The sequence below is a fragment of the Bombus fervidus genome, chromosome 11 (assembly GCF_041682495.2).
Source record: "Bombus fervidus isolate BK054 chromosome 11, iyBomFerv1, whole genome shotgun sequence".
In the NCBI taxonomy this organism is placed as follows: domain Eukaryota; kingdom Metazoa; phylum Arthropoda; class Insecta; order Hymenoptera; family Apidae; genus Bombus; species Bombus fervidus.
In genome coordinates, this window is record NC_091527.1 from 9,629,049 (window position 1) to 9,655,726 (window position 26,678).

The following is a 26,678-nucleotide window of genomic DNA, read 5'->3' on the forward strand; positions in this document are numbered from 1 at the left end:
TTTGTTAATCGATCTGCAATCTGATTTTCGCAATGGACTTCAACAGAGGAACTTGAACTATCCATTTAACAGAGCGCAGGCAGACAACGGGAGAACTTATCCTATTAGCTGGCGCAATTTTCCAGAGTCTGCGCGGAAAATCCAGCTACCATCAATTCTATCTTTTTCACCGGTGCAAACCTAAATGCGGAGATAAAGCGTTACAGACTAGCGAATACGGCGCTATGTCATACTCATTCCGCTTTCAAAGAACCATTCTCAAGAAGATCGACGCTGCAGCACCGCCAGAACGTCTAAGATTATCCCTTAAAGAACCGAGAAACATTCACTCGAACGTTAAACGCCACTCTCTTTCGAAGTTCTGAAGCTTTAATCGTAGATTCGACTGTGAAAAAATGCAAAGAAATTTCCCATTCTCTCTTTCGCGCAGCCAGGAATATCCTCATTTTTCATTTATCGGTTCGACGACGGTTCTAGCCTCTTCGACTTTCTTAAACTCTCGCTTCCTAAACACGTATCGAAATTTCGTATCTATCTCCGAGGCTTTATAGTTCGAAAGCAGCCAAGCGCAACGAAGGCTGGCTCGATCTTGGTCCAAAAGTTTATAACAAGTATACGCTTGTCAAGGATAACAGTTTCAACTTCTCAAAGTCCTCAAAATCTTATCAGAGATCAACGAAACTTAGTACCTATACTCGTAACTTTACGCTTCATCATTGCCATTCATATTCATCAACGTACACGGCGTTAAGTCCGTCCTTGTGTAACTTGTAGCACTTCGACAAAGCTGTGGTTCTCGTTCATCGACCAGGATATGCTTCGTACTCGCGAGCCTGGTGACACGGTGAACCGGACATTTACGAGACTCCAGACTCTAAACGTTATTCATATTCATCGAAGTCCTCGAAGCTAGGTCTGTCCTTGGAGGGCTCGTATTGCGCCAGTAGAGCTTTCCTGGCCTCTTTCTCAGGGTCTCGCGGAGGACTGGGCAATATAGTCATCCGTTTGCAAGGCAGCTTGAACTTGCGATCCACGGGCTTGCAGCCAGGCATCACCGACAATCTACGGTTCGCAGGAACCGCGTCCATCCGCCTCCAAAGAAAATCCACCTCGGCTTTCATATCGTCTGGCATTAAATTTAATATCAGCTGTTGCCTCGCTGCGATCGCGTCGAACGCCAGCAACTTCTCCATGTCCATGTCGTCGATCACCTCGATCGCGTTTCTGTAGAAATCGATGAGAAAGTCGAGGCCAAGTTTCTTAGCACTGGACAGTGCCAGAAGAGCCGCCTCTTTCGCTTCGTTGCGATAATTTTGACTGATTTCGATCCGAATGAAGAGATGTTGAGAATTTAACATCCACTGTTCGTTGCCTGCTTCCTGACCCATGTCTCGAGCCTTTTTACCATAGAATCTGGCTAGATCGTAACGACGGATGTCGATCAAGTATCTCGAGAACTCGTGGAACAGCCAAGCTAGCTCCAAAGGTTCCGAGGCCATGGCTAACCTTCTACATTTTAAAGATGAAACAGAAGAACGTTTAATATAGAATATTTAGTACGTTTAAGAGGAATACATATCGCGAAAGAAAAAGAAGAAACCTGCGGTAGGTCTTGAGAGTTTCTTTTCTATCGGCCGCCTTTAACCAGCCAATGTCGCTGTCGCGTGGAAGCTCAGCAACTCGAATTCCCAGATGATGTTTCAAGTATGTTTTCTTATGTTGTCTACTCTCTATCTTCGATAAATCGCGGGTATCTATATAGGTCCACGCGACCATGTTGTAGAGCGCGTTCAGACACTTCTCCTTTAGAGGAAACATCTTCAGCGAGTACGAGTCGAACTTGTCTTTCACACGGTCCACCATTCTGAAAGAAATCGAATATATATCGAATTATGTTTTCACCGCTTAAAATTCCTAACTAGAATAAGAGATCGGAAGCTATTTCTGTTCTGTAGTAAAATATGTTTTACTTTCTTTACCGCTTCCCTATCCTTTCCCTGAATTTCCTCTGCTTCCTTTCACAAATTCTCAAAACAAGCTCGTTCTTATCGTACTTTCATCACCTCTGAATTATCCAGTATCTACGTTCTTCGCGGAGAAGTATTCGAAACAATTTCTCAAGATGATATTCAAGCGCGAAGAGAATTCGATTCTCGTTCACCAACGACTCACCCAAAAAAGGTGATGTAGTCTTTTCGCATTCTAATTTCGTGCAGGCGACGCAACAGGAAGTCTGCCTCGATAATGATAAGATTCCTCCTCAGCTTCTTCTCATTCTCCAATATCTTCTTGTGACCCGGAGGTATGCGCCTACTCTCGAACATCATCACGTAAAGTGGTCGTCGCATTCGCAACACGTTCTGCCTACGGATACCTCTCCGGTAATTCCTCGCTATCACTTGATGAAGCAACACGCTGGTCTCTTTATTCGGGGATTCCAGTTTTTCCGGATGTTCGGCCAGGTGTTGCAAAAATTCGTTATCGTGCGCCAAATAACTAAGATATATGTGCCCGAAGATACGCTGCATCTTTCTGAACTCGGCTTCCGCTCGAGCTTCAGGGTAATTCACTTTGAACTTTGTCTGTTCCTCTTCTATGCCTAGAGAACAATATAATTCTCGATTTTCGCTATTTTTTAAGGACAAGGTGGGGTAGTTTACTCTGATTTATGCTACATATCTTACTACTGGAATGATCTTGTTTACGCTTACTATGTAAATTCTCATTTATAATTGTTCTATTCGTACGGTGTTCGATGAAACATCTATAAAAGTGTCTAGAAATAATTCTGCGAATCGCGATGAACATTTCCTCACGAGTGGGATGGAGACGAGAAATTGATCGTTCGAAGAATCATCGTGCTACCTGCGTATCTACACCGTATCGCATGGGAATAAACGTGGCCGGAACAAGAGACAAAAGCGTCGCATAGAGGCGACCGTCTCTTATTACAGTCTCGAATGAAACCCCGACAGACCGTGTTTGCTGAGCCAGTGAAATATTCCCCAGATAGCATAGCGGACTAAAATTTCGAGCAAAGTAGGATTGATTACCACTGCATTAAGGTAGAATCAATTATCTTTTTAAACTGTTAGTCAAGCTTCCACTTTTATCACTTCCGCATTCGCGTTTCCTGATTTATCAAGACGATAGAACGCACCGGGTATCGTTCGTTGAACGTGGTGAGAACAACGCCAGCGGCAAGTTGTGTAGCCACCACGACGATCAAAGAAAAGATTAAAACGTTTAACGAACGACATTATGCTCTAACGAATTTCTGCTTTTCAATCTCCTCTCTTTATCCTTTTTTCATTCTTCTGTTTCCTTTTTTTTTTTTTTTCTTGTCACGAAAAATCATCTTTGCGACCGAAACGAAAAGTTAAAGTCCAATTAGTACACGAGACGGAGAGTCGAGTCGACGAGCAGAGCGAAAGCTGTTAACTGTGTTCGCCTGTGGGAGCAGGTTTGCTGCGAAACTGAAACCGTTAAATCAGGAAGTTGCAGCACTACTTAAGAATTATACTCGCGCTACAGTTTTATCCGCATTATTCGCGCTGCTAAATTGACTGCCGCTAGCGTTCTGAAGTTTGCTAAACATCTATCGAAACAGATACTTTTAAATCCTATTTCAAGCTTATTTATTGTAATACTTGTAGCAGCACTCGACGGTAAATTAGGACCGGACGATGGCAGAGCAGTGGTTAGCGTCGTTGGTTATGAACGTTCAACACCCAGGTTCAAATCCTGGCACCTGTAGTTCGATTTTTTCTTCATGATTCCTAACTGAGAAGAATCCTACCGGATGCGCAGACATAAATCTCATACACCAGCAGCGGTTATTACCTATCTCAGCCTATAGAACAGCAGCACTATCGCGACATATCCACCTTTCTCATATTAATCGTTAAAAGAAAACATTTAAAGAAAACTTATCAAATTTCCTATTCTGCTTTCCTATCTCTAAAGAAATTTTCGTACATCGTTCATCCTTACCTGCAAGCTCGTCCACTTCCTCTTTGAGTTTCTCGATCAGCAACTCTCGATATATCTGCAACTCTCGTATCCACGGAGAGAGGAGTTCGAGTGCCATAGGTTCGGTATCTAAACCGATGCAGTCCTCGATGGTTTCGTTACCTCGCAATATTCCATGCTGGAAGAACGTAGTTGGATACTTATGGTAACCCTGATGGGCGTGTACCAAACTGTGTTCGAATTCGCCGATGTAAAATAGCGTCTGCAACTGCATGTGCTTCACATGGGAATGGGTCGGATCTGGAAATGAAAGCAATCTCGGGAAACAGCGAGTTAATTGCGTTTAAACGTCCAGCAGCAGTTCGACGCTGCTCGTTCGAAAATTAACTCTGCCATAGAAATGAACTTGAGAACGGGGAAAAAGCTATGGAACGGTGCTCATGAATCCAAGTTACAGTATGGAAATTATTCGAAATATTTATTCCTTGCCTATGGTATCGTTGACAATAGCAACACGACGAAACTTGATATTCGAAGGAATTTCGAAGTTTCAAATACTCGGATTTCAAATTACAAATTTCTACGAGGAGCAGCATCTTTACGAACATTTTCTCAGAACGTGTAATATCTAACCTAATTGTAGACATTTCTCGGTGGTTTTCAACGCTCTGCGGAACCTAGCGTAATTAAGTTGCACTTTTCCGAGGCCAACGTATGTCCTAAGATCGTTTTGCTGGCCCTGTTGAATCGCCTTCTCGAAATAGATCTCCGCAAAGGGGTATTTCTCGAGGCTCGACAGCCGGTAGCCCCATTCTCGGTAAACTATACCGTCCCTGAAGAACAAGGCACCACCCTCGTCGCTCTTCGTTTTCACCATCTTGCTAGGAATCTAATTTTCCTGGATAAGAAAACGAGAAATCGTTCGAAGAATGTTGTTTGGCGTCGGAGTGCATTGAAGCTTAACCTGTGCTTTGGATCGATATACGACTCAGAGAATTTAAAAAATCCGTATGGAGCACAGAGGCTGCTCTTCACTCGTAAATTTTGCACCGTGGACTGGAAAAGAGCGATCGGTTACGCGATCACATGTTTTCCGAAATTTTCGTAGCCGTCCGTGGAAGCGAACAAAAGCTTTTGTCAGCTGGTTCTGCATGATATCAGCCGACATATATTTATATTTTATATATAAAATCGATACACGTGTGTAAGATGGTTCGTAGAACGATTCAAGCTATTGGGATCAAAAAGCTGAAATTTGTTCCTATCCTTTCGCTTTCTCTTCGTGTTATTTATCGATATCGCAAATTGAAAATAGATATTTATTAGAGTATTTGAAAAAAACGTAACATATTTTAAGGGGCGGATTTATCTGGTCAGAAACAGAGCGATTTGAAGGACAATATTACTTTTAATAAAAATTTATTTCTGAATGAAATGATACACCAGTGCACCTGTGATCCTATAACAAAGCACCTACAATAAAATAAAGCAAATCTTCTAATAAAAAGTTACACAAATATACTGTCGACACCAACATTTCTTCCAGCCACTTCATTCATGAAACATTTATAAGGGAAATGGACACGATTTGAAAATCGCCTTGCGCTAGATCAAAGCAAAAAGTTTCATTGTCCGCGATTTTCGAGTCGCTCGAACGCGCAGGCTCCCTTTGAGTCGAGATGCAACGAACGGACGTAATCCGCTTTTGATTTTAAAATAGTAGCACGCACGTAAAGCTCTTTGTGGCATTAATTGTCACGCACGTCGACGGATTACATCCGCATGACGGCTGAGGAATTACGAGCGTAGCTTTTCTTCCATTCTCTTCGTCAATTTTAAAATATCAGACCGCGCGTTCCTTCTTACGCCCTTCGTTTCACTATATCGTGAGCCTTTATCAGCCACTACAGCGAAATATTAATGTCTAAATTATTTAATTAATTATTATTATCACGGGAGCTTCGTAATAGTCGCAACCTCGAATATTAAATATCTGTGTTTAGACTCGAGATAACGACAAACGCATTTGTTACAAAATAAATTAGCGTCGTTTTACGTTCGCCGCTCAAAATAATCGTCTTTGATCCCCAAGTATTGCGATCACGTACTTACTCGATACTACGTACTCAAGTACGTACATGGCATTTTTATCGGATCCTTCGATTAAATTTCTAACTGAATGTAAAATGTAATTAGTCGAGTATAATAAAGAAAGAGATTTATGGAATTGTATTGCAGGATACTGGTGAAGCAAAGAATTTATTCAGATAGAGACGTCGAGCAATCGTGGACCATCGGTTTAGCTGTGCCCTCGAGATGCGGTGATGGCTTTGCTGTACAGATTCGCGCAGCTGCCTGATAGCAGCAGCACGCGGGTCTTCTCTTTCGTCGTCACCAGGAGTGTGGTACGAGACCCTGAAAGAGACGTCACCAGCAAGGAGCTCGTCTGCGGCTTCCAGCGATGGTCCGTCGCATTTTCACGTGGAAACAAGGTGATATATGTACAGGGAGGCAGACGTACATGTTTTTCCTTCAGCCTGATATTCGTGTTTATTTATCCCAATTAACGTTTATCCCAAATAGTCGTTGGTAAAGTAACAACGCGACGAGATAAACAGCAAAACGATAGATGTGCAGGTGAATTTAATTAATTTGGAAAGTAGCGCGTTGCCATCAATGAGAAACCAGCGATAAAATCGATCGTAGCTAATGAATCGGAACTATTTGAAGAACTGCGCCGAACGAACCGCAAATACGACCACGGATGTTCGTCATCTTTTCCCGCTGAAATACGAGGCAACTCTCTGGTTGCACTCGCGTTTGCAATTCGTAATCCTATTCCGAGCGAGTCGTGGCGAAAAATGAAACATTTATTTCCACGACTTGGCCATTCATTTGCATACAAACATACGCGTTATTATTTCATTGATGGAACATGTAATGAATTCAATTTCTTTCTTCGACACGAACGAATATTTCAGTCACGATTTAAGCAACTTCGAGGAATGCAGAGGTTACGATCAAGCAAATATCTGATTTCTTATTCGAACAAACTTTGGAAATATAGGGGACGGGAAAGAAATTTTTCCGGGTCGTTAGGTTACGGTAAGCTTGTTTTCTCTTTTTTATCGAGCACCGTGTAGCGGTAAAAATTCTCTAAACGGCAAGAAGAAACTAAATTCACAGCGTAACTGATTAAGCACAGAATTCGAAAGTGCACGCGAGTCATCAGACTGAAAAATCAGTCGATATTGGGAAAGCTTGAACGCGAGTAAACGTCAGGACCGATCGCTGTAGTAAATACAACGCGCGTAGCAAAATATGCCGCGATTAACTCGATAATTAGATGACGATAATATCAGAAATTAACGAAGCGGCCGTTAATACTTCGCCATCGAGCAGCGAAGGCAGCGTCGCATCGCGTCGCGCGTATAATCGCCGATTCTTTGGAGTCGTCGACTGGAAATGAAAGAAACGTCCACTTCGATCGATGCTCGTTCGTTCGATAGCCTTTGCAAGCTTAACAAAAAGCGGTAGTAAATTCGAATAAAATAATCCGCTTTTTAATATCGAGAACTAAATTTAAAACATTGATTTTGTTGAAGAAAAAAAAAGACAATAACGATGCAAATGAAGCAATTAAAACACTAAACTATCGATCCTTTATGATCCTGTGTACCATGTATTTTTGCACCAAGTATTCGCAACAATTACGCGCACGTTTTCATAGTACGTATTAACATGATTGCACAGCGTCTATTTTCTCACTGCAAATACCGATTAAGCGAAAGCAAATCTGTAGTTAACCTAGTTGTAAAATACGTGCTATCAGTTGCTTTGATCCAACCATCTACCACTTTGCGTCAATCTCTGTAACAACGCTCTGCAAGTTCTTTAAAAGCGCATAAAAATCAGCAAAAGAACGACCAACCATTACCTTACAGACTTCGACTCGTTACTTGTCGGAAGCCAAAATAATCAACTAAACCAACCAACGTAAATTCACTTAGAAATCTCTTTTCGTTATTTAGGTTCTAGGCGCGTATCTCGTATGGCGTGGGGCCTCGAGAAACCTACGGGTCTACGTGGACTTCACGTTCACCCTGCTGAATCGGGAACATTTCTCGATGAACGAAGGTTTCTCCGGAAAACGAGTGAAATTCACGTACGAGGCGCCTGCCCAGGGCAACCGGAACTACATCCCGGTGTCGGACCTCTACAGCCGAAACTTCGCCGACACGAACGGCGAGTTTCAACTGGAATTATCAATGGCAAACGTGAGGACCGTCTACATGACCGATCTTAAGATGCCCAGCAGCACATTCCCAGCTGGACAATCCAAATCTAACAAGCTGGAAACCGATTATTTCGCGTTCGGTGGCTTTGACTGGAACCTAGTAATTTATCCTAATGGAAACAAGGAGTTGGAAGGTTACCGTGGCCACGACAGTGGTATCAGCGTCTATTTGATGAGGATGAGCGGCTTCGATCATCGGTGCAGAGTGAGATACAGCGTGGCCTTGGGCGAAGGAGATCGCAGAATCGATTCGGGGCAGATCGAGGATCTGTCGGATGCTGAACGATGCGGGTTCGGCTGGCATACTCGTGTCAGATGGTCGGAAATCGCGCACAAAGGTGTGGTACGGGTATCCCTGGAGATGGTGGAAGCTAGGACCATCTGCGAAGTCGCCGTACAAGCTCGAGGACCTTCGGTACTACCAGCAACCCCTTGTTACGATCGTGACAAACAAGCCTGGATGATTCGAGCTGATTTGCATTCGGATACCGTCAGACTACACCTGGTGTACAAGGATATTCACAACGTTCCGAGGAATCATTTGAGGTTGGTAATTAAAAGGGAATTTGTAGATTCCAGATATCTGAGTATGTATAATTAGCGTATAGGATATCTGAAATTAATCGGTCTATGTACATTAGCAGAGAGGAATTTCTGTAAATCGTACTCGAGAGAATGTGAAATACCGCGGCATTGAAAAGAACATTGATTGAACGATTAATTTCGAACGGATCTTACTCCGTAATTATAGTAATATGTTTGTTACATTCGAGAAAGAAATTTCGAATCATCCGCGTGTATTTCCATTCGAATCTCGATGACTTATAACAATCCTCTTTCGAAAATAAGTATCTTAGAACTTAGAACGCCATTCTACCGCCATCTCTCATCGAATCTTGAAAGCTAAGTTTAAACGAAGTTCTGATAGAAACTTAACTTTCCTTCGTCAGGTACGTCAGCTGGTCAGCCTATCTACTTCGAGACGAGGAGCCCAGCACGGTGGCGATCAGTCTACCAGGCGCACCATTCAGCCGCTACTACGCCCAAGAATCCGCAGACGAAGGTATCATCATGGAGACGAATCTTGACACGAACGAGGTGAAGGAAAATCACTGTCCTTTCCTCACGGACAAAGGGCAATTAAGGATCCGGCTGGAATGGAACGAGAGCCACTTGCTGTTCCAAGCAACCTACCACAAATACGACGACGTGTGCCGCATCCACAATCAGCAGATGAGACGGGAAATCGCCTCGCTGCAAGCGGAGAACTACAGTTTGGAGAGGCAGCTGTTCAGTTACCAGAAGAGCCTGGCGTACACGCAAGCGCAGCAGCAACAACAGCAACAGCATCAGAATCAGCCGCATCACGGTGGTCATCAGGCTCACCTGGAGAGATCCGCGTCCACAGACACCGAATATGCCTGACAAGTGGAACAACAGATGCACCCGAACGAGCTGCCAGCCGCCAGTTGTCGGCGACAATTGCCTATCGTGCACGAGGACGATCGTCGCGTTCACCAAAACCTAGTCCGGATGATGGATCGACGATTGAGCAACGTTCAGCTCCAGCAACGGCTGTACGAATCAGAGACGGTCTATCAGCAACGATACGGGGACGGCTCACCGCGTCAAAGTATCGTCGATCAGTCGTCGGAGCCGCCTCCTCATCCTCCTCATCATCGTCATCATCATCGTCTGAGTATCGTGCAGCAACCCAAGTCGGCGCGATCCAGCGTGGGCAGATCGGACAGCGGGTCGGATCGTGGAAACGATCGTTACTCTGGCTACTATTTGGGGTACGTCGGTCAGGCAGCGCACAAAAGACGTAGGACAACTTTCTGGGAGACCCTGACGGGTCTTGTGTGCTCATTGGGCGCTTTGGCTTCCAGGGCTGCCAAGATGGCCACCAGACGGGGAGAGCCACTTTGAAGAAGCTTAAACCCGTTCTCGCGGACCAGTGGACTGGTACGTTTTACGTTTGGGATCACGAAACGGATTACCAAGATACGGAGCTACGAATTGATGATTTATCGTGACACGTTGCGAACGCGTCCCGGAAAGCAGAACGTGACACGGATAAAAAAGAGGGAGAGAAGCAGAAAGAAAATATTAGGGGGAAGTAGAGAGCAAAAGATCATCGATGGACCAGAAGTACGACCAAGAACGTTACTCGTTTCGTATATTCGTCGTATTTAATCGCTGTATCTCGAGGGATCGCTTGTTTCGAGGATGGAAGACTACCCAGCGGTGTCAATGTTAAATAGAGAAACGAAAAAGAAAGATATAATGTTTCATGTTCCTGGTGGGCGCTATACAAGCTCGTGACCAGACTACCGATCAACTCGACAATATAGCAGATGGATGAGGCGAGCAGCGAGAAGAAACGACGGCGGCAAGAGAAAGATAATGTAGCGTGCGGACTCGGAAGGTATCGTTCGTACAAGGACAAGCGATCGATCATTTTTCGTCCATTTCTTTGTCGTTGGAGTCCGGTTTATGGAAAAGAGCAAGAACGAAGAGGGTGAATGTCTCGTTTGGTTTGACCTTCTCGACGATAAGGCAGCTCCGGCCGAAGAAATTTCGGCTGAATGGAACCAACGCGACCTATTCGGAGCTGTTCTTTCTCGAGAATGGTGACAGGAGGAACCAGGAAGGTTGTTGACGTTAAAACAGCAAATCGTTCCGAATGCTGGTCAGATTTCACATACGTATACATACACGCATACACTTGATAGGAATCAGAAAACCAAGAGAGGGAACCGAAAGAGAAAAGAGAAAGGGAAAGAGAACAAGGTCTCCCTCGATCGTGAATTCTATTATGCACGTATATGAATACAATTCTATCTACTACTTTGTCAATTTACTAAGGGAAAACAAGAAACAAAACAAAAAACCTATTTTCCTCTAAAGACTTTTTTCACCTATCGTCTACGACTTCTTTGATAATAAAGAATCCGTGCGCGACGTAGTCGTCGAGTCGTAACAGCGTAACTTATTATTACTGTAGAATACTTACACCTAAACGAATGCAAACAAAAAAAAAAAATTTAATAATAACAGTACTAATGAATAATACCTTAGAGTGCAGTCGATGTTACATAAACCGAAAGTAGGGATGAACGAAGGACTCGATTTCTCGTTGCAGAGTAATCGACGTGGTACACTATAAACATGCGTCTTTACGCTTCTACACGAATGTACACATATACGAAAATACACAGTCATTAACGTTCGTACTCGACCATCGGCTTTTTCTCAAAAACTAAAAAGCCAAAAAAGACCAGGGTAAAAAAGAAACACAAAACGATGCGAACGATTCGTGTGAAATTTTTCACTGTCCCATCGGGTGTATACGTTCGATTTATTTATTATCGTGCGAAGAGTTCGTTGGTTTCTTTCGTTAATTACCCAGTCCAGTATATGTATGTGTGTCAAATCTATTTTTCTCAAAATTTAGCAATTGCGAGTCGCGCTAATCGTCGTTTTATCGTTAAATCAAACTATCTGGAGATGTAAGTACGCGTTGTAGACGACACGATCGAAGGTGCAGTTTGAACCAGAGAGAAATTAACGAAGATACCCGTACAGAGTGAAAGAAGCCGGAAACAACGTGGCACGTGTAACATTTACAGATCGAAGAGGTATCCAGTTTATTGAAAATGTCGAAAGTACATATTCGTTTCTCCAGCCACTCTGACAACGTTCTACTGTACCTTTGTACCAGTATAGTGTCACCGTACGTGCGAGGTCTTCGACGATATTGCACATTTTAGCTCTTACGTCGCGCGCTTGTCACCTAAATTCTTATCGCCTTTCGCCGGCTACTCGTCATCGATGTTTCTATGTTACCCTTGATCCATATACAATTTTCAAATGGGACGCATTTTCCAAAAGACATAAGTTTATTATCTTCTATTGTCCTTCGGGATCTATAAAATTCTTCCGTATATCGTATTCTTTTTATCATGGAAGTCGATCTTCGAGAAACACCAGTATCCTCGTAATCTCTGTGTCCCCTATTCCCAAAGAGTCGCCAACTCCTTGTGCTTCGTCACTCCTAAATCCCAAAGCAGTTTGTTCCCGCTTCGATTGTCCTTTAAGCAAGAACAGATACTGGACAAAGCCCAGATCCACAACAAACCCACAAACCAGACAGATGTAGATATCCCTTCGTGCAAACTTTCCTCTAGCTACCAACAACTCCTATACCGTTCTTCCCCGTTTCCTAAAGTAGCTCGCAGATCAGTACCTTTCATCTTCTGCTCCAACTCACAGTATGGTCCACCTAGAGACAAGAAAATGTAATTCCGTATTACTATATCGGTTTACTTCGTACAATATTGATTTTCTTCGCAGTAGTAGAAGCAGAAATTCTACGACCAATTCGCCTGAAACCTGTCTTTTCTCGTCCTGTGTCTATAACGTCCCATTTGAAGACATCGTATCCTGTTCTTATCTTCATTCGCCGTGTAATCGTAGCTGCAAATAACGGTGTACATCGAAACACATGTACGTGGACGATACGTGCACGTCGGTGTTCGCATCAGGCTACATCGGTACCGAGGACGATCGATACACCACCGTTAGTCCATACACCGCATATACGTTTAACAGACCACCATGAATCGTCGTGTACCGCGCACGTGTACCCGCAGGTGATTCGGGCTCGCTTGTACACACGAAACTCGGGTCCCGCGATGCCCGATTAAAAGCATGGACGCGAAAGCCGATGCCATTCCATGGAATCCTGGGATATCCCTAATTTCCTCCGGTTAGTTCCGTTGCCTGCGATCTTGATTCCAGACCTCGATACGTCTCCAATTTCATTTCGCCTTCGCTATGCACGTCCTTTTCGCTTCTCGAAGCTAATAGATTTAGCATGACCTTGGTGTTGGAATTAATTAATTATTCGTGACCTCGAAGAAATAAACTTCGAAGGATTACAATTTAAATAGATTTATGGAAATAATATGTCGACGAAGATAAGTTGTAAAGCTCGGTCATTTGGATGTTCCAAGTGTTTTCATTCGAAAAGATCATAGATTTTAGTTAGAAGAATGGCAAGATTCGCGAAATTCGAGTTGATGCTTTTAACCGGAAGCGACGATCGCACCGATCGAGAAAAAAATGCGTCGCATGAAAGTTGTATCCCTCCTCTGAAGTAGCAGAGTCTGTATACTTTGTATATAACTGTACTAAACTGTTGAAAAACTTTAAGAGTGAAAATTAGAGAAGAGAGCTGTGCCTACATATTATGCGCGATGCGGAGAAAGGTTTCAAAGCGAATCGCACGATCGAGAACCTCGTCGTTTCGTTTTAACGATAATTACATTCTGCGATTAGACTTTGACTCGGCTGCTTCTGTTGCACTTTCGTGGATACCGCGGATAATCTACATGTAATTCGTATAATTACGTATGATATTGTATACTTATATAATAATTCGTATAATTCGTACTATTCCGTCTGTTTTAGTCGCAATAATATCCCGTGCTGCTTTTTAAAATATTTGCCATAATTCGTGTTACAATTTCAGATAAAATACCTACCACGAAATGTGCTCTAGTTTCCAGTATAATCGCCACTTGAAACGGACACTAATGGCGGAAAAATTACTTACCACGTGTCCTTACTAACGATGTTGTAATCTTCCACGAGCTTAGAAACCGATAAAACCGAGTCTTGATGGAACTAGAGACGATAAAAACGATAAATAACTCGTTGCGTTAATTGCGTTTCTGCTATCTTTTTTTTTTTTTTTTTTTTTGCATCCATGAATCACGACTATTACGGAGAATTCTCCCTTTCGAGTCAGCGAAAATTTATTCGATTCCCAGGATAGAACCGAGCTGAGATCTCCGCGAAATCCTATTTCCATTTTAATATGACGCCCATTTAAATTCATATAACCGTCAAGATTACGTTTGACCGTGTATCTTTTTCTAATCTCGCGATAACAAAGATCCAAAGTATGATCGAGTTAGTAAAAAAACAATTAGGAAATAACGTTGAATTTGTCACGATAAAAGGAAGATAAAAGAAAAAGAGAGAAATTAGGAAAATAACGAAACGATGAACGAGAGACACGATCGTGCGATCCTCGATGATTCTACGCCTACGGAGGTTGAGGATCGTCGCAATCTAAGTGTAACACGTTTCTGTAAACGTAACAGAGAAGAAATAATAGCGGAAGCGATTCGTCGTGCAGCGCACGCGCTTTCCACCAGTATCCTCGATTCAAAGTTTTCTTATCTAGTATACAGTCGTGTGTACAGGACCACAGACGGGAATCGTCGACGTCAATGCGTCTCCGAAGCTTGTCGCATCTCCCGCCTAACGGCCAACGATCCTCGAACTTGGTTCTAGTCGACATTAATTAAAAACCGAAGAAAAAGGAAAATAATGAAACGATCTTTTCGAAACGATCGCGATTCGTTCGAAATATCGACGACCAGGCCAAGTTGAAGGAATTTTTTATCGGCGACAAAAGACCGATCGTATCTAATGTCATTGTATTGTTGTGTAATTTGTCAGATTTTATCGATCGTAACGTTCGCGTCCGCACAAATGCGAACACCTAAAGAAACGGAACCGTTTACAGGAATCTCTCGTATGTCCCTCCTTGCCAGTCTAAGCTCTCCTGTTTCACGGTTTTCAATTTTCTATCGAAACGCTTGCGACAGGCGTGACAGCAGCTCTGACAATCGCATCTAATCCGATCGAACGATTAAATTCACGCGTCTGTCAGCGCGATAATCCCGCGATCTCCGCTTTGGCACGTTCTAATCGATGCGATGCCTGATAAATGTTGCACGACACCTGGGAGAATTTATTAATGTCTGTATAACAAAGAATGCGTACACGTTTCAAGCTATTCGATAGTCGCAATAGGTGTGACTACACCGAAAGAAGAGGAATTCGAATAGCTCGAACGTGGAATGTTCTATCCAATATTCAGGATACGTAGCGTATTCGATATCTAGATGTTTTTAATATCTAGAATAGCGACAGCAGGCATTTCAGCTACAATTGGCATTCAATTTTCAGAGCTCTCGGCGACCTACGCCACTTTATAGCAATCTTTGTCCACACATTTTCCAAATAGTCTCATTCGGTGTCTAATTTTTCTACCGCGATAATTCAGAACCCTTAGTCACCTTGTATGTCATACGACTGTCTAGTTTATTCCAGTTTCTTATACTATATAGAAAATTACACTGTGTACTGTGCAAGTAAGATAATACAACATTTGAATAATGTATAGATTAAATGATAGTATAATTTGAAGACAAATTAACGAATAGCTTCGTTTTATCTCCCACGTGTCGTCGCATTAGCGAGCTCCCGAACACGCTTCGAAGTCCTCGTGCCCGCAATTCGGCTCGGCACTTCAGTCAATTAAACTCACTCTCGCGAGAGTCGGATGCGGGCCAGAGAAACGCAGAACACCAAGCGGAATTACATACGCATAACTATACACTACGATATAGTAGACACGCTCGGAATTTATCATCGGCATGTCGGCATATCAGTTGGGTCAAGGAGCCCCGTTTCTCTCTCTCTCTCTCTCTCCCTCTCTCTCTGTATCGTTTCAATTTCCTTGATTCCGTCTCTTATTACCGTATCTTCCAACCATCTTATACGTTTTTTCTTATCTCTTATTATCTGCGATTTCTTCGTTCGGTTAGAGAGAGGTCGTTTCGCGTCTCTTATGCTTTTGCGTCAGCGTGAATCAATTGACCCTTTTTACGGAGATCGACGCGTGTTGCTGAGCGATCCATCGTTGAAAAACAAGTGGAAAGATCGATCATGCGTTCTAAAAAGATCGTTGTGGATTATTCATGCAGATTTTTTGAAACTTTTGAAATTTTAGTTTAGAATGAAAATCGCGGAAATTGGGAAATCTTAAGCGATGAAACGAATAAAAGGATGGTCCCATAAGCTTTTGTTCGGGCTATGTAAATATCGGACATCAGCCTCTTATCCGTTCGCTCTCCGAACCTGAGCCAATATTGCTCTTCTCCGCTCCAATGTCGCATAATTAATTTTTGTCCATCGATATTCCGAGTCTGTAACTCTTTTCAATAGTGCCGACGGTTGGGGCCAGGACGTTAATATCGTACCTGTTTCCAGGTTATCGGTTTTCCTTAAAAACCAGATATGAAATATGAAGTATGTAACAGGCAGCACATATCTATCGTCAAAAATCCTGCAGAATTCGTAGAACTTATTATGACTGGGACCTGATGATATTTACGAGGAACGCGATAGAACATATACCTCGCGATGCCTTTCCCTTCAAATTGCCGCTTCATTTCCTAAACTTTGATTAGTTTCCCTGGAACTTTTTACCTTTTATGTTAAAACACTCTGCTGACTATCTTTCCTTCTCTTTTCTGTCGAAGTCTATAAAGCGATATTTTTCCGTATCATTGAAAGAACGCTCCATAACCCGATTGAAGAAACGATAGTGAATGATAAACAAAATTTCTTATCGAAACACCAAAGAGCCGATTTTTCATACACTTCTTAAAATTCTATGTAAATGAAACCTTGCAGTTACATGTGAGAACATCGTAGCGCGCTGACGGATGATGACACCATAAAACAATATCAATTCCCTAGTTCATTTTCGCGGAAAGGGCCGCTCACATGTTGTTAGTTCACGAACTACGATCGCCTGCGATGCGAGTTACTTTACTCGAAATAATTTTTCTTACAGTCAGTTGAACGATATATTTTTCCTGGTGCTCCTTCAACGGGAGCGAAAGTCACGTTTTTTCTTAACGACGAAACTCTCTCCTTCGTGTTACGTGCCGATACTTTTCGCACTGTTATCCTCGCGTCGTTAGACCAGGTGCAAACGAGCGACTCTTGTCGTTGCGATATCGCTGCGATAGTATATCTGTCTGCGTTGTTTTTAACTGAGAAAACAAAGAAAAACATATAATTACAGCGAGATCGCAACGATAAAAGTTGCTCGTCAGCATCGAACCTTGTCGTATATTGCCACTGTAATAATTTTGTTCAAAAATAAGATAATAATTGACAAATGATAAATGGCGAATGACTTGCAAAACGATCAACGACCATTTGGATTTGTATTTTTTATGACAACGTCGGAAGCTTTCGGTCGTTATAATTGCACATAAAGAAAAAAGTACACCTTAAATATATATATATTAATTTTTGGTGATATTCCGTAACACGACGAATCGAGGGAGTTCATCGAACGATCTAGTCGAGCGTTTCCTTTTTCAGCTTTTATCCTTGTCTAACGACTCTTTTTCGATTGATGTATGTTCGTACTTTTTACGCACGATGTAAACACACCTCTTTACGCAACAACCTTTTTCATGCGTGTGATCTATTTGAGAGAAAAAAGATACAAAAAAAAAAAAGAAAAAAAGAATAAAAAAAAAATGCGAATGCAAAACCGTCATACGTTTCTCAGAGTTTTGAGACATATACTAATGTACTTAAACCATCTGTGAGTCTGCCTCGTCTTTTATAAAGTTCTTGCTATATTCAACTGATGGTGGTATTTATTTCGTTCAACCTCTCCATCTACGATTTAAGTATTAATCTTTATGATAAGCAGTCTTACAAACTACTGTTATTACAATTGCATGGACATCTGTAGTTACTTGCTTTTTGCTTTAAAACACTTACGTTCTCTTGTACTTCATCCGTTCGCATTCTATATTAGACAATTTAGGATGATATCAATTTTCGTAAAAATAATATAACAGAAGATATCAATCAAAATGTTCCAACCAAAATCAATTACATTCCATGACAGAATCAAATCAGAAATAGACATATTGTACCATGAACTGCACAATTTCTGGGAAAAAGTTCAAAAAATGAATTTGGTTATCTTTTTAAGAAATAAACTCTGCGCTATCGCATCCTAGTGCCTCCCTCTCGCCCACAGAAAACATCAGGAGGATTTTAATTATTATTCATTAATACGAGTTATCAAAGTCAACGGAACATAGTTAAAAGAAAATGTGAGAATTGATATCGTTTTTAAATTATACTGTATATCTAACCATTTATCCATAACTATGATAGTAAAAGTGGATAATTATTTATTACATAATTATATTATATAATTATTAAAATCAACCATTAATCAGTAAAGACGACAGTCGTGTTGCGACCGTGGCGATATACAGATTATCGTATCACAATTTTATCATGTTATAATCGCCACCAAACTGTATCTTTGGATCATTAATTTTTTCCAACAATTTTCTACACGCAGTCGCAGAAAAGTTAAAAGTAACTATATACATACATACGCACCTAGCGAGCACCGAATTGATTCAGTTCCTGTCGTCGTGGCTGTAACGTTTGTTTGTTATTGTAAGGTTATGTTTTTCACAAGAAGAAAGAAGAAAAATGTCTTGAAAAAAATGTGTTCTTTGATGACGTTCAAGTGATCTTTCATGACGTGAGAAATTTGTTACTTAATTTTAAAAAATTTTTATTTTAAAAGAAAATCTCTTTGGATGTGATGATCGTCGTAATACAACGAGTTGCCTGTCTCAATACCGAAATAGTATTAAATAAAAGTGTCTTTTAAAGTCATTATCAACTAAGACATCGAATGAATTATTCTTCTCATACTTGATATATTATCTTAATTAATAAGATAAAGATAAGAGTTTTCTAGAGGTTATATTTTGCAATTTTAAAACTTTGAACATAAGAAAAAACAGTTCTACTCCCATATGCTGTGTATGCACATTTTCTATCAAAAAATTAACTAATTTAAAAAAAAAACAAATTAAAAACGGCAGTACAAGAGCAAAAAATTCATCAGCAAGGTCATTTGACCTATTTAGACCCACTGTTGATGAATAACAAAACACAGAACATGTTGAGCCAAAAATTAAGTAACAGAAGGTTGTTAGTTGATCTACTTGCACTGATGTTTGGTCTTGGTGCATGGATTGGTGTGAATGGTATATATGTTCAACTACCACTTCTTGTGAACAGTGCTCCGGAAGGATGGAGTCTTCCAGCTCATATGGTCATGCTAGTACAATTTGCCAACTTGGGACCAATACTATATACATTATATATAAAGTATGTATATATTAAAAATAATATTTCCAGTTTATAATATATGAATACTACAGCTCACTAAATATATGTATATATATATATTTTTCTGTTTTAGATATAGTAAATGGGCATGTGATAAATACATTACCTATGTCCTCCTAGCAGCAGGAGCACTATCTACTATTATATTAGCTTTTGTATATAATAAAAGAACGGTAATATTTGGCAATGAGCATTCCACTGCTTTGTTGTCATTGATGTTTGTAACTGCAATTGTTGGATGTACCAGTTCAGTTCTTTTCATGCCATACATGAGGAACTATAGAGAAATTTATTTAGTGTCCTATCTTGTAGGAGAAGGACTTAGCGGATTTGTGCCAAGTGTAGTGGCATTAATCCAAGGTGTTGGTGGAAACCCAGAATGTTTGAATAGTACTAAAGCTGGGTCTACTCATGTAGAACTCACACCTTATTATCCAGAACCCCGATTTTCAAGTCAGACTTTCTTTATTTTTATTGGTACTTTGTTGTTTTTGTGTTACTTGGCTTTCTTGGGACTGAACAATTTGTCTATTGCCATTGGAGAACGTGTGAAACATCCAGCAAGCATGGAAACATTGCCAACAGATACAAGAGCACCTCCTAGTTATAAAACCAATTCTGGTTGGACAATGTCTAAACAAGTGTATTCGTATTTATTAGTTATGATGGCAGTGGTTTGTTTCTTAGGTAATGGTACATTACCAAGTATTCAATCATATTCCTGTTTACCATATGGAAATGTTGCATATCATTTAACTGTTACATTGTCATCAATGGCTGGTCCATTGGCAATGTGTCTAGGTTTTGTTATTAAAATACCAAAAGTGAGTTTTTTGTCTGGCCTGATGGTTATTCTTATAGCACTTTCTGGTTTTGTTTGCTTCTTAGCTATTGAATCTCCTACACCACCTCTACAATATAGTTTGGTGGGTGAATTTCTAGTAGTCATATCTTGGATATTAATTAGTGGTTTAATAGGATTTATAAAATTGGGTATCACAACATTATTTAGACCTGATCCTGGTAGGGGTCTATATTACACTGGTGTTGCAACTCAAGTTGGATCATTAGTAGGAGCAATAATAACATTTGTTTTAGTTAATCATGCAAAATTATTCCATTCTTATTCACCATGTTCAATGACTTCAGTACATTAACGTTTACTATAAATAATTTTATTAGAGAAAATAGTATAAAATTAATTAAGAAAACAAAATATATTTCTTAGTTCTTGTTACTTATGCTGTTATACATGAAAGAGCAGGGTCTTATCATTTTTTAGTCTTATAAATCTAGGGGGTGGAACTAGTTAATTTACACAAGTAGGAATTAGTTCAGATTTTATAATTCTGATGTTAAATAAACACAATTGTAATTTCAAAGTTGATTTTATACATTACTAGTATTAAACCTGCTTATACTCTAAGCTGTAAAGTATCAAGGATATAAATTTTTATGAAACAAATGATTTAAGACAAATAGCTAAAATGAATTTTTATCTCTATTCTGAGCTTGATTCACATAAATGTACAAGATTTAAATGTACTTAAAATATAGCTCTATATATTTAAATAAAATTGCTTTATATATAGAATGTGCAATTATAATATATTTATTATAATATATTTGTCTATATAAAAACATGTCACAATGAATGCTATTAATTTTACTACAAAAATGTACAATGTATGTTTTATGATGATATATGATCTAATACTCTCGGATATTAAAATGTACTTCATAGAACGTTTGATTATCATTAAGTCAATTGAAAGAGGTATGATCGTTCAAATTTTATATTTTATCTGATAAATTTTATTGTATGGATTAAGAAAGACCTGAAGCCAAACATCTCATGACTTCATCATATCAGTTTCTCTGACATGAATATATCCAATGCTGTACAATCTTGATTAACAATCGGGTACTTTTTAAAATAGTTTTATAATCATATATAATATAAAGTGAGATTCTTAGTGAAAATATTTTATTTCAGTTGTTATATTTGAAGAATTAACAAAATAATTAGGTGAGAATATTAGGGAAATATTATGAAAAAGGATTATATGATGGTTAATACTACTAAATTACTAATGTTTTGTTCATTATACAAGGATGTTATACAGGGATATATAAAAATTTACTTTTTCTTACAGTAAATGGCAAAATGACAGATATTGCACAAGTCTCAAATAGATGCTACAAAGAAACTTATATCGTGCATTTTCTTATAATATTATTTGGCATATCTACTTGGATTGGTATTAATGGAATATTTATTCAAATACCAGTGCTTATCAATTCTTCTCCTGAAGGTTGGACATTACCAGCTTATCTAGTATTAGCAATACAAGCTGCAAATTTTGGACCTTTACTTTATGCAATCTTGCAATACTTTCAATGTAAACTAAATGAACCTTGGTTGATACTATGTTTATTGGTATCAGGAACAGCGGCAATGGGACTTCTAAGCTTCTTTTATTCGGAGAAAATAATTATTGCTGGTGATGAATACTGTTTGGTACTATATGTTCTAACATTTTTCAATGCCCTAGTAGGTTGCTTTAGTTCTGTATTATTTATGCCATATTTTCGAAATTTTAATGAAAGATGTTTAACATCCTACTTTATAGGAGAAGGATTAAGTGGTGTACTACCAAGTGTTATTGCTTTAATCCAGGGAATTGGAGATACTTTAGAATGTGCAATTCTTAAGAATAATAGTAACACAGAATCTCCACATTCTTTTGATCTATACTTTCCCCCAAATGTGTATTTTCTTTTCATTTTTATTATTTTATTTCTATCTTTAACTGCTTTTGCTATTTTAGAATATTTTTTGGATGTTCAAAACACAAAACAATTTCATAATACTAGCAGCATAGTATTAAATGAGAAACAATCAAATGTTTCTCATGATTATTATCTTAATGGCACACAAAAAGTGAACCATTATTTGATAGATAATGACAAGCATCTGACTAAACAGACACAAAATTATTTATTTACATTGCTTGGTATTTTCTGCTTTTTAAGTAATGGTTTCTTCCCTAGCATACAATCTTACTCTTGTTTACCATATGGAAGTATAGCATACAAATTATCAATCACTTTTGCTCAATTTGCAAATCCATTTGTGTGTTTATTAGCATTCTGGTTGAAGGTATCAAATGTAAAAGTTATTAATTTCTTATCTATAATATGTTTAATCATTGGAAGTTTTGTTACATATTTAGCATTAATGTCTCCATCTCCACCATTACAAGCAACAAAACTTGGCATTTTTCTAGTTATTATATCATGGGTGATTTTGATAGGACTTACTTCTTATTTAAAATTAATCATTGTATCAGTATTTAGAACTACAGTATTGCCCAATATACTCTTTAAAGCAGGTGTAATTATGCAAATAGGATCTGCAAGTGGTGCAATATTTTCATTTATAACAATTAACTTTACAAATTACTTTGAAATGCATGATGATTGTGCATAAATTGAAAATTGATATTGTCAGTGTGATATCTTATATCTATTTTCATATGCTGTATATACAGAGTGATATTTATTATAATAATACATTCATTGAGACATGTATTTAATTGATTTATGCATATATAAAAGTGTAACAATAATTATCTTTATCAGCGTAGCTTTGAACAAGGAAAACAATAGAGCATATAAATTTACATTTATAAAGATATTTTTATAATTGTACATGTGCCTGCATTTACAAATTAAAAGATATAAACAAATGAATAATACAAAGCAACTGTACAAATGATGAATGAATCTTAATAAAATTAGATATAAAAAGTATATAAATAACCAATTTCCTTTATCTCAAGTATTGCCTCCCAATTGCCATATATGTACTTATACATATACATATATTCAACTGGTTTCGAATTATATCTTCGTGAAGAAAAATCATTATATTTATACATCATAATTGTTTATAATATATAAGAATTGATATATTTTTTTAAACAAGTAAAAACAAATGTTTACAATTGTATTTTAAAATTTAATGATTGTCAATTGATTGTTAATAAATATTATATTAATTCAGAGAAATGCTTCTTTTATACGAAACATGTGCAAGCGATATGTAAACGTTGTGCAATTTTATATATAGCGATTTGTAGTAATTTGTAAGTATAATAAAATCAACGTAAAAGTAATTTAAACTTGTCAATATACGTTGCCAGCCCTGCTCTTGGGAGATAGTTGTGAAATGAACGAAAATGGAGGTGATAAGTGAGTCATGCGCACTCAAGTAAGGCTGTGTCGTGCACGAAACCAAAACGGTAAATAATAACGTCAGTAAAAAGCAACCATTACGTTTATTTTTTGTTATTACGAGCTGAATCACTAGAACGTTTAACAGTAGATCGAATGATATTTTTTAAAAGCGTAACGTTCAACACTGGCTTTTCTAGACTAAAATGTGCGATGAAAATGAGAGTTGTACTCGAATTGATACCGATCAAACGAACCATCAATTATCTCTATCAGATCTTCCAGTCGAGGTTTGTATAGATAAATATTATACATAAAATATAAATATTATACGTACGTACTTTTGATTAGTCAAAGAAATGTGTATTCTAAAAAGCATGTATATACGTTAAAAGTTAGTATTACTTGAAATAATTGAAAAAATTTTATTTTTTTAATAATATTTATAGAGTAACAGTTGTTTGCATATATTTTAACGAATATATTTGATTAATATAATGCAATAACTTGTAAAGAATATTGCATGCTATGTATATCGACTGTTTACAAACAATGAAATGGGTGTTATTTAAGTACATTTGAATGTCGTAAATAAACATGATGGGAGATATATACCTCAAGTAAGAGTAGAAAGCTGAATAAACTCGTTTAGCAGCGATCTGTAACGATCTACTTTAAAAAATAAATGGAACGTTGAAAAATTTTATCGAAACATTAGTAAATCGTGGACGCCATTTTTAAATGCCATTTTTAAATACTTTGCACAGCATATTTAAAAATCCGACTGTGATGTTATATATGAACATAAAACTACATTTAAATGGGTCCTCAGTGAAAATTATGTGTGTTTTCTAATAGTAATTAATATATTTTCGTTGTTATATTTCAGATATTTCTTCACATCTGTTCCTTCCTAGATGCATCTACATTAGTACATGGCTTGAGTTTAGTGTGCAAACAATTTCATCAAATTTTAAATGACAACTCACTGTGGAAAGTGAGGATTACTAAGATTTGGCCAGATACTGGTTACCCAGTCTTGCCTCCTGGTTAGCTCAAATTGATAGCACCTTGCGCCTTGCACAACCAATCATTCTGTAAATAAATAAAACACCATCTATTACTGTATCCAATAATTAGTTTTAGTTTACATTTTTCACGATAAAAAACATTCACTTAGAATCAAATTTTCACATACTACATTTTATAATGAGACTGGTTTGCAAGTAATCATATTTTAGTTAACATGGGAAAATATGATTTACAAAAATTTATGGAAAGCTATATTAATATTTAACAACATTGCATTTAACTTTCTACTTAAAATTTATTTTCTTACATATTAATAATGTTTGCTGACAATTATTTATATCTTCCAAATTGAAACAATATATATATATATATTTTTTTTCTTTTAAGTTGAAGATGATGAACTGTTTTGGAAGTTATCATGTGTTGCATTGGAAAAACAAACATCATTATGGAGAAAAGAAAATGTCACTATGGAGAAGTTATCACTTAATAATGTGCAATACAGTACTATCGATGGCTTGTTATTAATGCAGGCTAGTATAATATTTTAAGTAATGATCATTCAATGTTATGCCTTTATAATTTTATAATACATTAATATGTGTACACAGGGTGGAAATATTTGTATATCAGGAGCTAGAGATCGATCCTTAGTGTGTTGGAAGCTTTCTACAAAAGAAAACGAGAGAGAAAGTTACACGAGTATAGACTTTGCTCATAATGGATGGATTTGGGATCTAGCAGCAATAGATAATACAGTCTATAGTTGCAGCTGGGATCAGAGTGTTAAAGCATGGACGCTTACTAGCACCGGTCTTGCTCACTTCAAAACTTATGAGATGTACATGAAAACCAAGCTGGTCATTTTCGCTGCTCTCGTTATGGGAAGGCCGAGCGAGGAAGGCACGAATATCTTTGTTCATAAGAGATAGTTAGACGTTAAAGTACATTCAACAAAAATAGTGTTAAATTGCAAACATAACTTTTTTAAGGTATTTTGAAAAATGCTATCAAGTAAAAGACTCTGCTTTCACTCGCTCTGCCAGAAGTGACTGCGCAAAGTACTGCATCATTTTCATAAAATAGAGTTTCCTATAGAAACGTTATTAATTTTTTAGGATCGTCGGAGGTGCTTTATTGTGTGTTGCATCATGCCCAGAGTTAGGTCTTTTTGCTACAGGATCATTTTGTAAAACTATATTAGTGTTTGATTCAAGATTATGCAAACCCATTATAAATTACCAACCACATAAAAGAGCTGTCATTAAACTGGCTATGAGTTCTCACTTTATTCTATCGGCTAGTGAGGACAGGACAGTGTCTATATGGGATCAAAGAGCAGGAAGAATTATGAAAAATGTCACGGTAAAAATGTTAAAGAATAAAACGATAAAATGTTCTACAAAAATGTTCTACAAGATTTGCATAATTCAAAACGAATGTTTTCTAGATTTCCCAGGAATCATTCCCTATGAGTATGTGCATGCAACGGGACATGATTTATGTAGGAGATGGTAGTGCAAAACTGCATGTACTTGATCCAAGAAACGATTTTAAACGTGTCAAATGTTACACCACTGAACATAAAAAAGGTATCAATGGTGTTCATTTTACACCTGGATGTTTGATCACGAGTTCTATGGACCAAACGGTTCGAATTTCCAGTCCTACTGATCCTCCACAACATCTCACTACCTTAAAGTCTAGTTATGGTGAAATAGCTAGTGTGAGTAGCTCAAAATAAAGATTTTTATGAAGTTTAATTATATAAATTTAATTTTTGTTATCTTGTAGACGGATTATTTAAATGACGTTCTCGCAGTTTCTGGTACAGAGGGAATTGAAATCTGGAGACCGAGATCGCAAATCCAATATGCATAAATATGTCGATAAATTAATGATTTCTATAAGCATTTCGCTTTTTTATGGTATATATCTTACAAATTTTAATAAACGAATGAAATTATAAAAATATATATGTATACATGATAAAATTTAATAAATGCTTTGCTATAGTTTT

General features: G+C 38.2%; 6 protein-coding genes across 9 annotated transcripts in view; 5 read left to right on the plus strand and 1 right to left on the minus strand.

The window, feature by feature from the left end:
• LOC139992050 (uncharacterized) overlaps window positions 1–14,653 on the plus strand; it is a 103,816-nt gene extending 89,163 nt beyond the window's left edge. The window contains exons 1-4 of one of the 2 annotated variants that reach the window (XM_072012565.1): window positions 2,604–3,065; window positions 6,211–6,464; window positions 8,004–8,815; window positions 9,220–14,653. In XM_072012565.1, coding sequence (XP_071868666.1) covers window positions 6,297–6,464; window positions 8,004–8,815; window positions 9,220–9,694 — 1,455 coding nt within the window. In that variant the 5' untranslated portion in view covers window positions 2,604–3,065; window positions 6,211–6,296 and the 3' untranslated portion in view covers window positions 9,695–14,653. Of the gene's footprint in view, window positions 1–2,603; window positions 3,066–6,210; window positions 6,465–8,003; window positions 8,816–9,219 lie in introns of those variants that run through there. The other variant, XM_072012564.1, reaches the window with a different exon arrangement.
• LOC139992047 (outer dynein arm-docking complex subunit 4) lies at window positions 845–4,479 on the minus strand. Its single transcript, XM_072012551.1, has 4 exons — window positions 3,994–4,479; window positions 2,173–2,599; window positions 1,601–1,864; window positions 845–1,509 (listed from the first exon to the last, which is right to left on the minus strand). The coding sequence occupies exons 1-4, from the start codon at window positions 4,244–4,246 to the stop codon at window positions 882–884; spliced, it is 1,572 nt and encodes a 523-aa protein (XP_071868652.1). The 5' UTR covers window positions 4,247–4,479; the 3' UTR covers window positions 845–881.
• LOC141445728 (uncharacterized) lies at window positions 9,710–14,653 on the plus strand. The gene is made up of 2 exons (XM_074111958.1): window positions 9,710–10,065; window positions 10,159–14,653. The coding sequence occupies exons 1-2, from the start codon at window positions 9,710–9,712 to the stop codon at window positions 10,196–10,198; spliced, it is 396 nt and encodes a 131-aa protein (XP_073968059.1). The 3' UTR covers window positions 10,199–14,653.
• Window positions 14,654–18,405: 3,752 nt separating this feature from the next.
• On the plus strand, window positions 18,406–20,769 carry LOC139992055 (solute carrier family 52, riboflavin transporter, member 3-A). Of its 2 annotated transcripts, XM_072012574.1 has the most exons (3): window positions 18,406–18,556; window positions 18,646–19,366; window positions 19,461–20,769. In XM_072012574.1, the coding sequence occupies exons 2-3, from the start codon at window positions 19,134–19,136 to the stop codon at window positions 20,542–20,544; spliced, it is 1,317 nt and encodes a 438-aa protein (XP_071868675.1). In that variant the 5' UTR covers window positions 18,406–18,556; window positions 18,646–19,133; the 3' UTR covers window positions 20,545–20,769. The 2 variants fall into 2 exon arrangements, with proteins under 2 accessions (XP_071868675.1, XP_071868673.1); XM_072012572.1 differs by lacking the exon at window positions 18,406–18,556 and having other exon boundaries at window positions 18,578–19,366.
• Window positions 20,770–20,915: 146 nt separating this feature from the next.
• LOC139992054 (solute carrier family 52, riboflavin transporter, member 3-A) lies at window positions 20,916–23,568 on the plus strand. Its single transcript, XM_072012571.1, has 2 exons — window positions 20,916–21,416; window positions 21,544–23,568. The coding sequence occupies exon 2, from the start codon at window positions 21,555–21,557 to the stop codon at window positions 22,878–22,880; it is 1,326 nt and encodes a 441-aa protein (XP_071868672.1). The 5' UTR covers window positions 20,916–21,416; window positions 21,544–21,554; the 3' UTR covers window positions 22,881–23,568.
• Window positions 23,569–23,590: 22 nt separating this feature from the next.
• On the plus strand, window positions 23,591–26,673 carry LOC139992059 (F-box/WD repeat-containing protein 9). 2 transcript variants are annotated; one of them, XM_072012580.1, is made up of 8 exons: window positions 23,591–23,694; window positions 23,827–23,916; window positions 24,516–24,675; window positions 25,046–25,191; window positions 25,270–25,499; window positions 25,777–26,023; window positions 26,109–26,384; window positions 26,453–26,673. In XM_072012580.1, the coding sequence occupies exons 2-8, from the start codon at window positions 23,833–23,835 to the stop codon at window positions 26,537–26,539; spliced, it is 1,230 nt and encodes a 409-aa protein (XP_071868681.1). In that variant the 5' UTR covers window positions 23,591–23,694; window positions 23,827–23,832; the 3' UTR covers window positions 26,540–26,673. The 2 variants fall into 2 exon arrangements, with proteins under 2 accessions (XP_071868681.1, XP_071868680.1); XM_072012579.1 differs by having other exon boundaries at window positions 23,673–23,916.
• Window positions 26,674–26,678: the final 5 nt, after the last annotated feature.

Excerpts from the sequence above, each read along its gene's own strand:
- LOC139992054 (XM_072012571.1), top strand. The coding sequence starts at position 21,555 with ATGACAGATATTGCACAAGTCTCAAATAGATGCTACAAAGAAACTTAT.
- LOC139992059 (XM_072012580.1), top strand. The coding sequence starts at position 23,833 with ATGTGCGATGAAAATGAGAGTTGTACTCGAATTGATACCGATCAAACG. Across the intron at positions 23,917-24,515 it reads TATCAGATCTTCCAGTCGAG|ATATTTCTTCACATCTGTTC; the intron begins GTTTGTATAGAT and ends GTTATATTTCAG. Across the intron at positions 26,024-26,108 it reads GAATTATGAAAAATGTCACG|ATTTCCCAGGAATCATTCCC; the intron begins GTAAAAATGTTA and ends AATGTTTTCTAG.
- LOC139992055 (XM_072012574.1), top strand. The coding sequence starts at position 19,134 with ATGAATAACAAAACACAGAACATGTTGAGCCAAAAATTAAGTAACAGA. Across the intron at positions 19,367-19,460 it reads CTATATACATTATATATAAA|ATATAGTAAATGGGCATGTG; the intron begins GTATGTATATAT and ends TTTCTGTTTTAG.
- LOC139992047 (XM_072012551.1), bottom strand. The coding sequence starts at position 4,246 with ATGCAGTTGCAGACGCTATTTTACATCGGCGAATTCGAACACAGTTTG. Across the intron at positions 2,600-3,993 it reads GGAAGTGGACGAGCTTGCAG|GCATAGAAGAGGAACAGACA; the intron begins GTAAGGATGAAC and ends ATTGTTCTCTAG. Across the intron at positions 1,510-1,600 it reads ACTCTCAAGACCTACCGCAG|AAGGTTAGCCATGGCCTCGG; the intron begins GTTTCTTCTTTT and ends TTTAAAATGTAG.
- LOC141445728 (XM_074111958.1), top strand. The coding sequence starts at position 9,710 with ATGCACCCGAACGAGCTGCCAGCCGCCAGTTGTCGGCGACAATTGCCT. Across the intron at positions 10,066-10,158 it reads TACTCTGGCTACTATTTGGG|GGCTGCCAAGATGGCCACCA; the intron begins GTACGTCGGTCA and ends TTTGGCTTCCAG.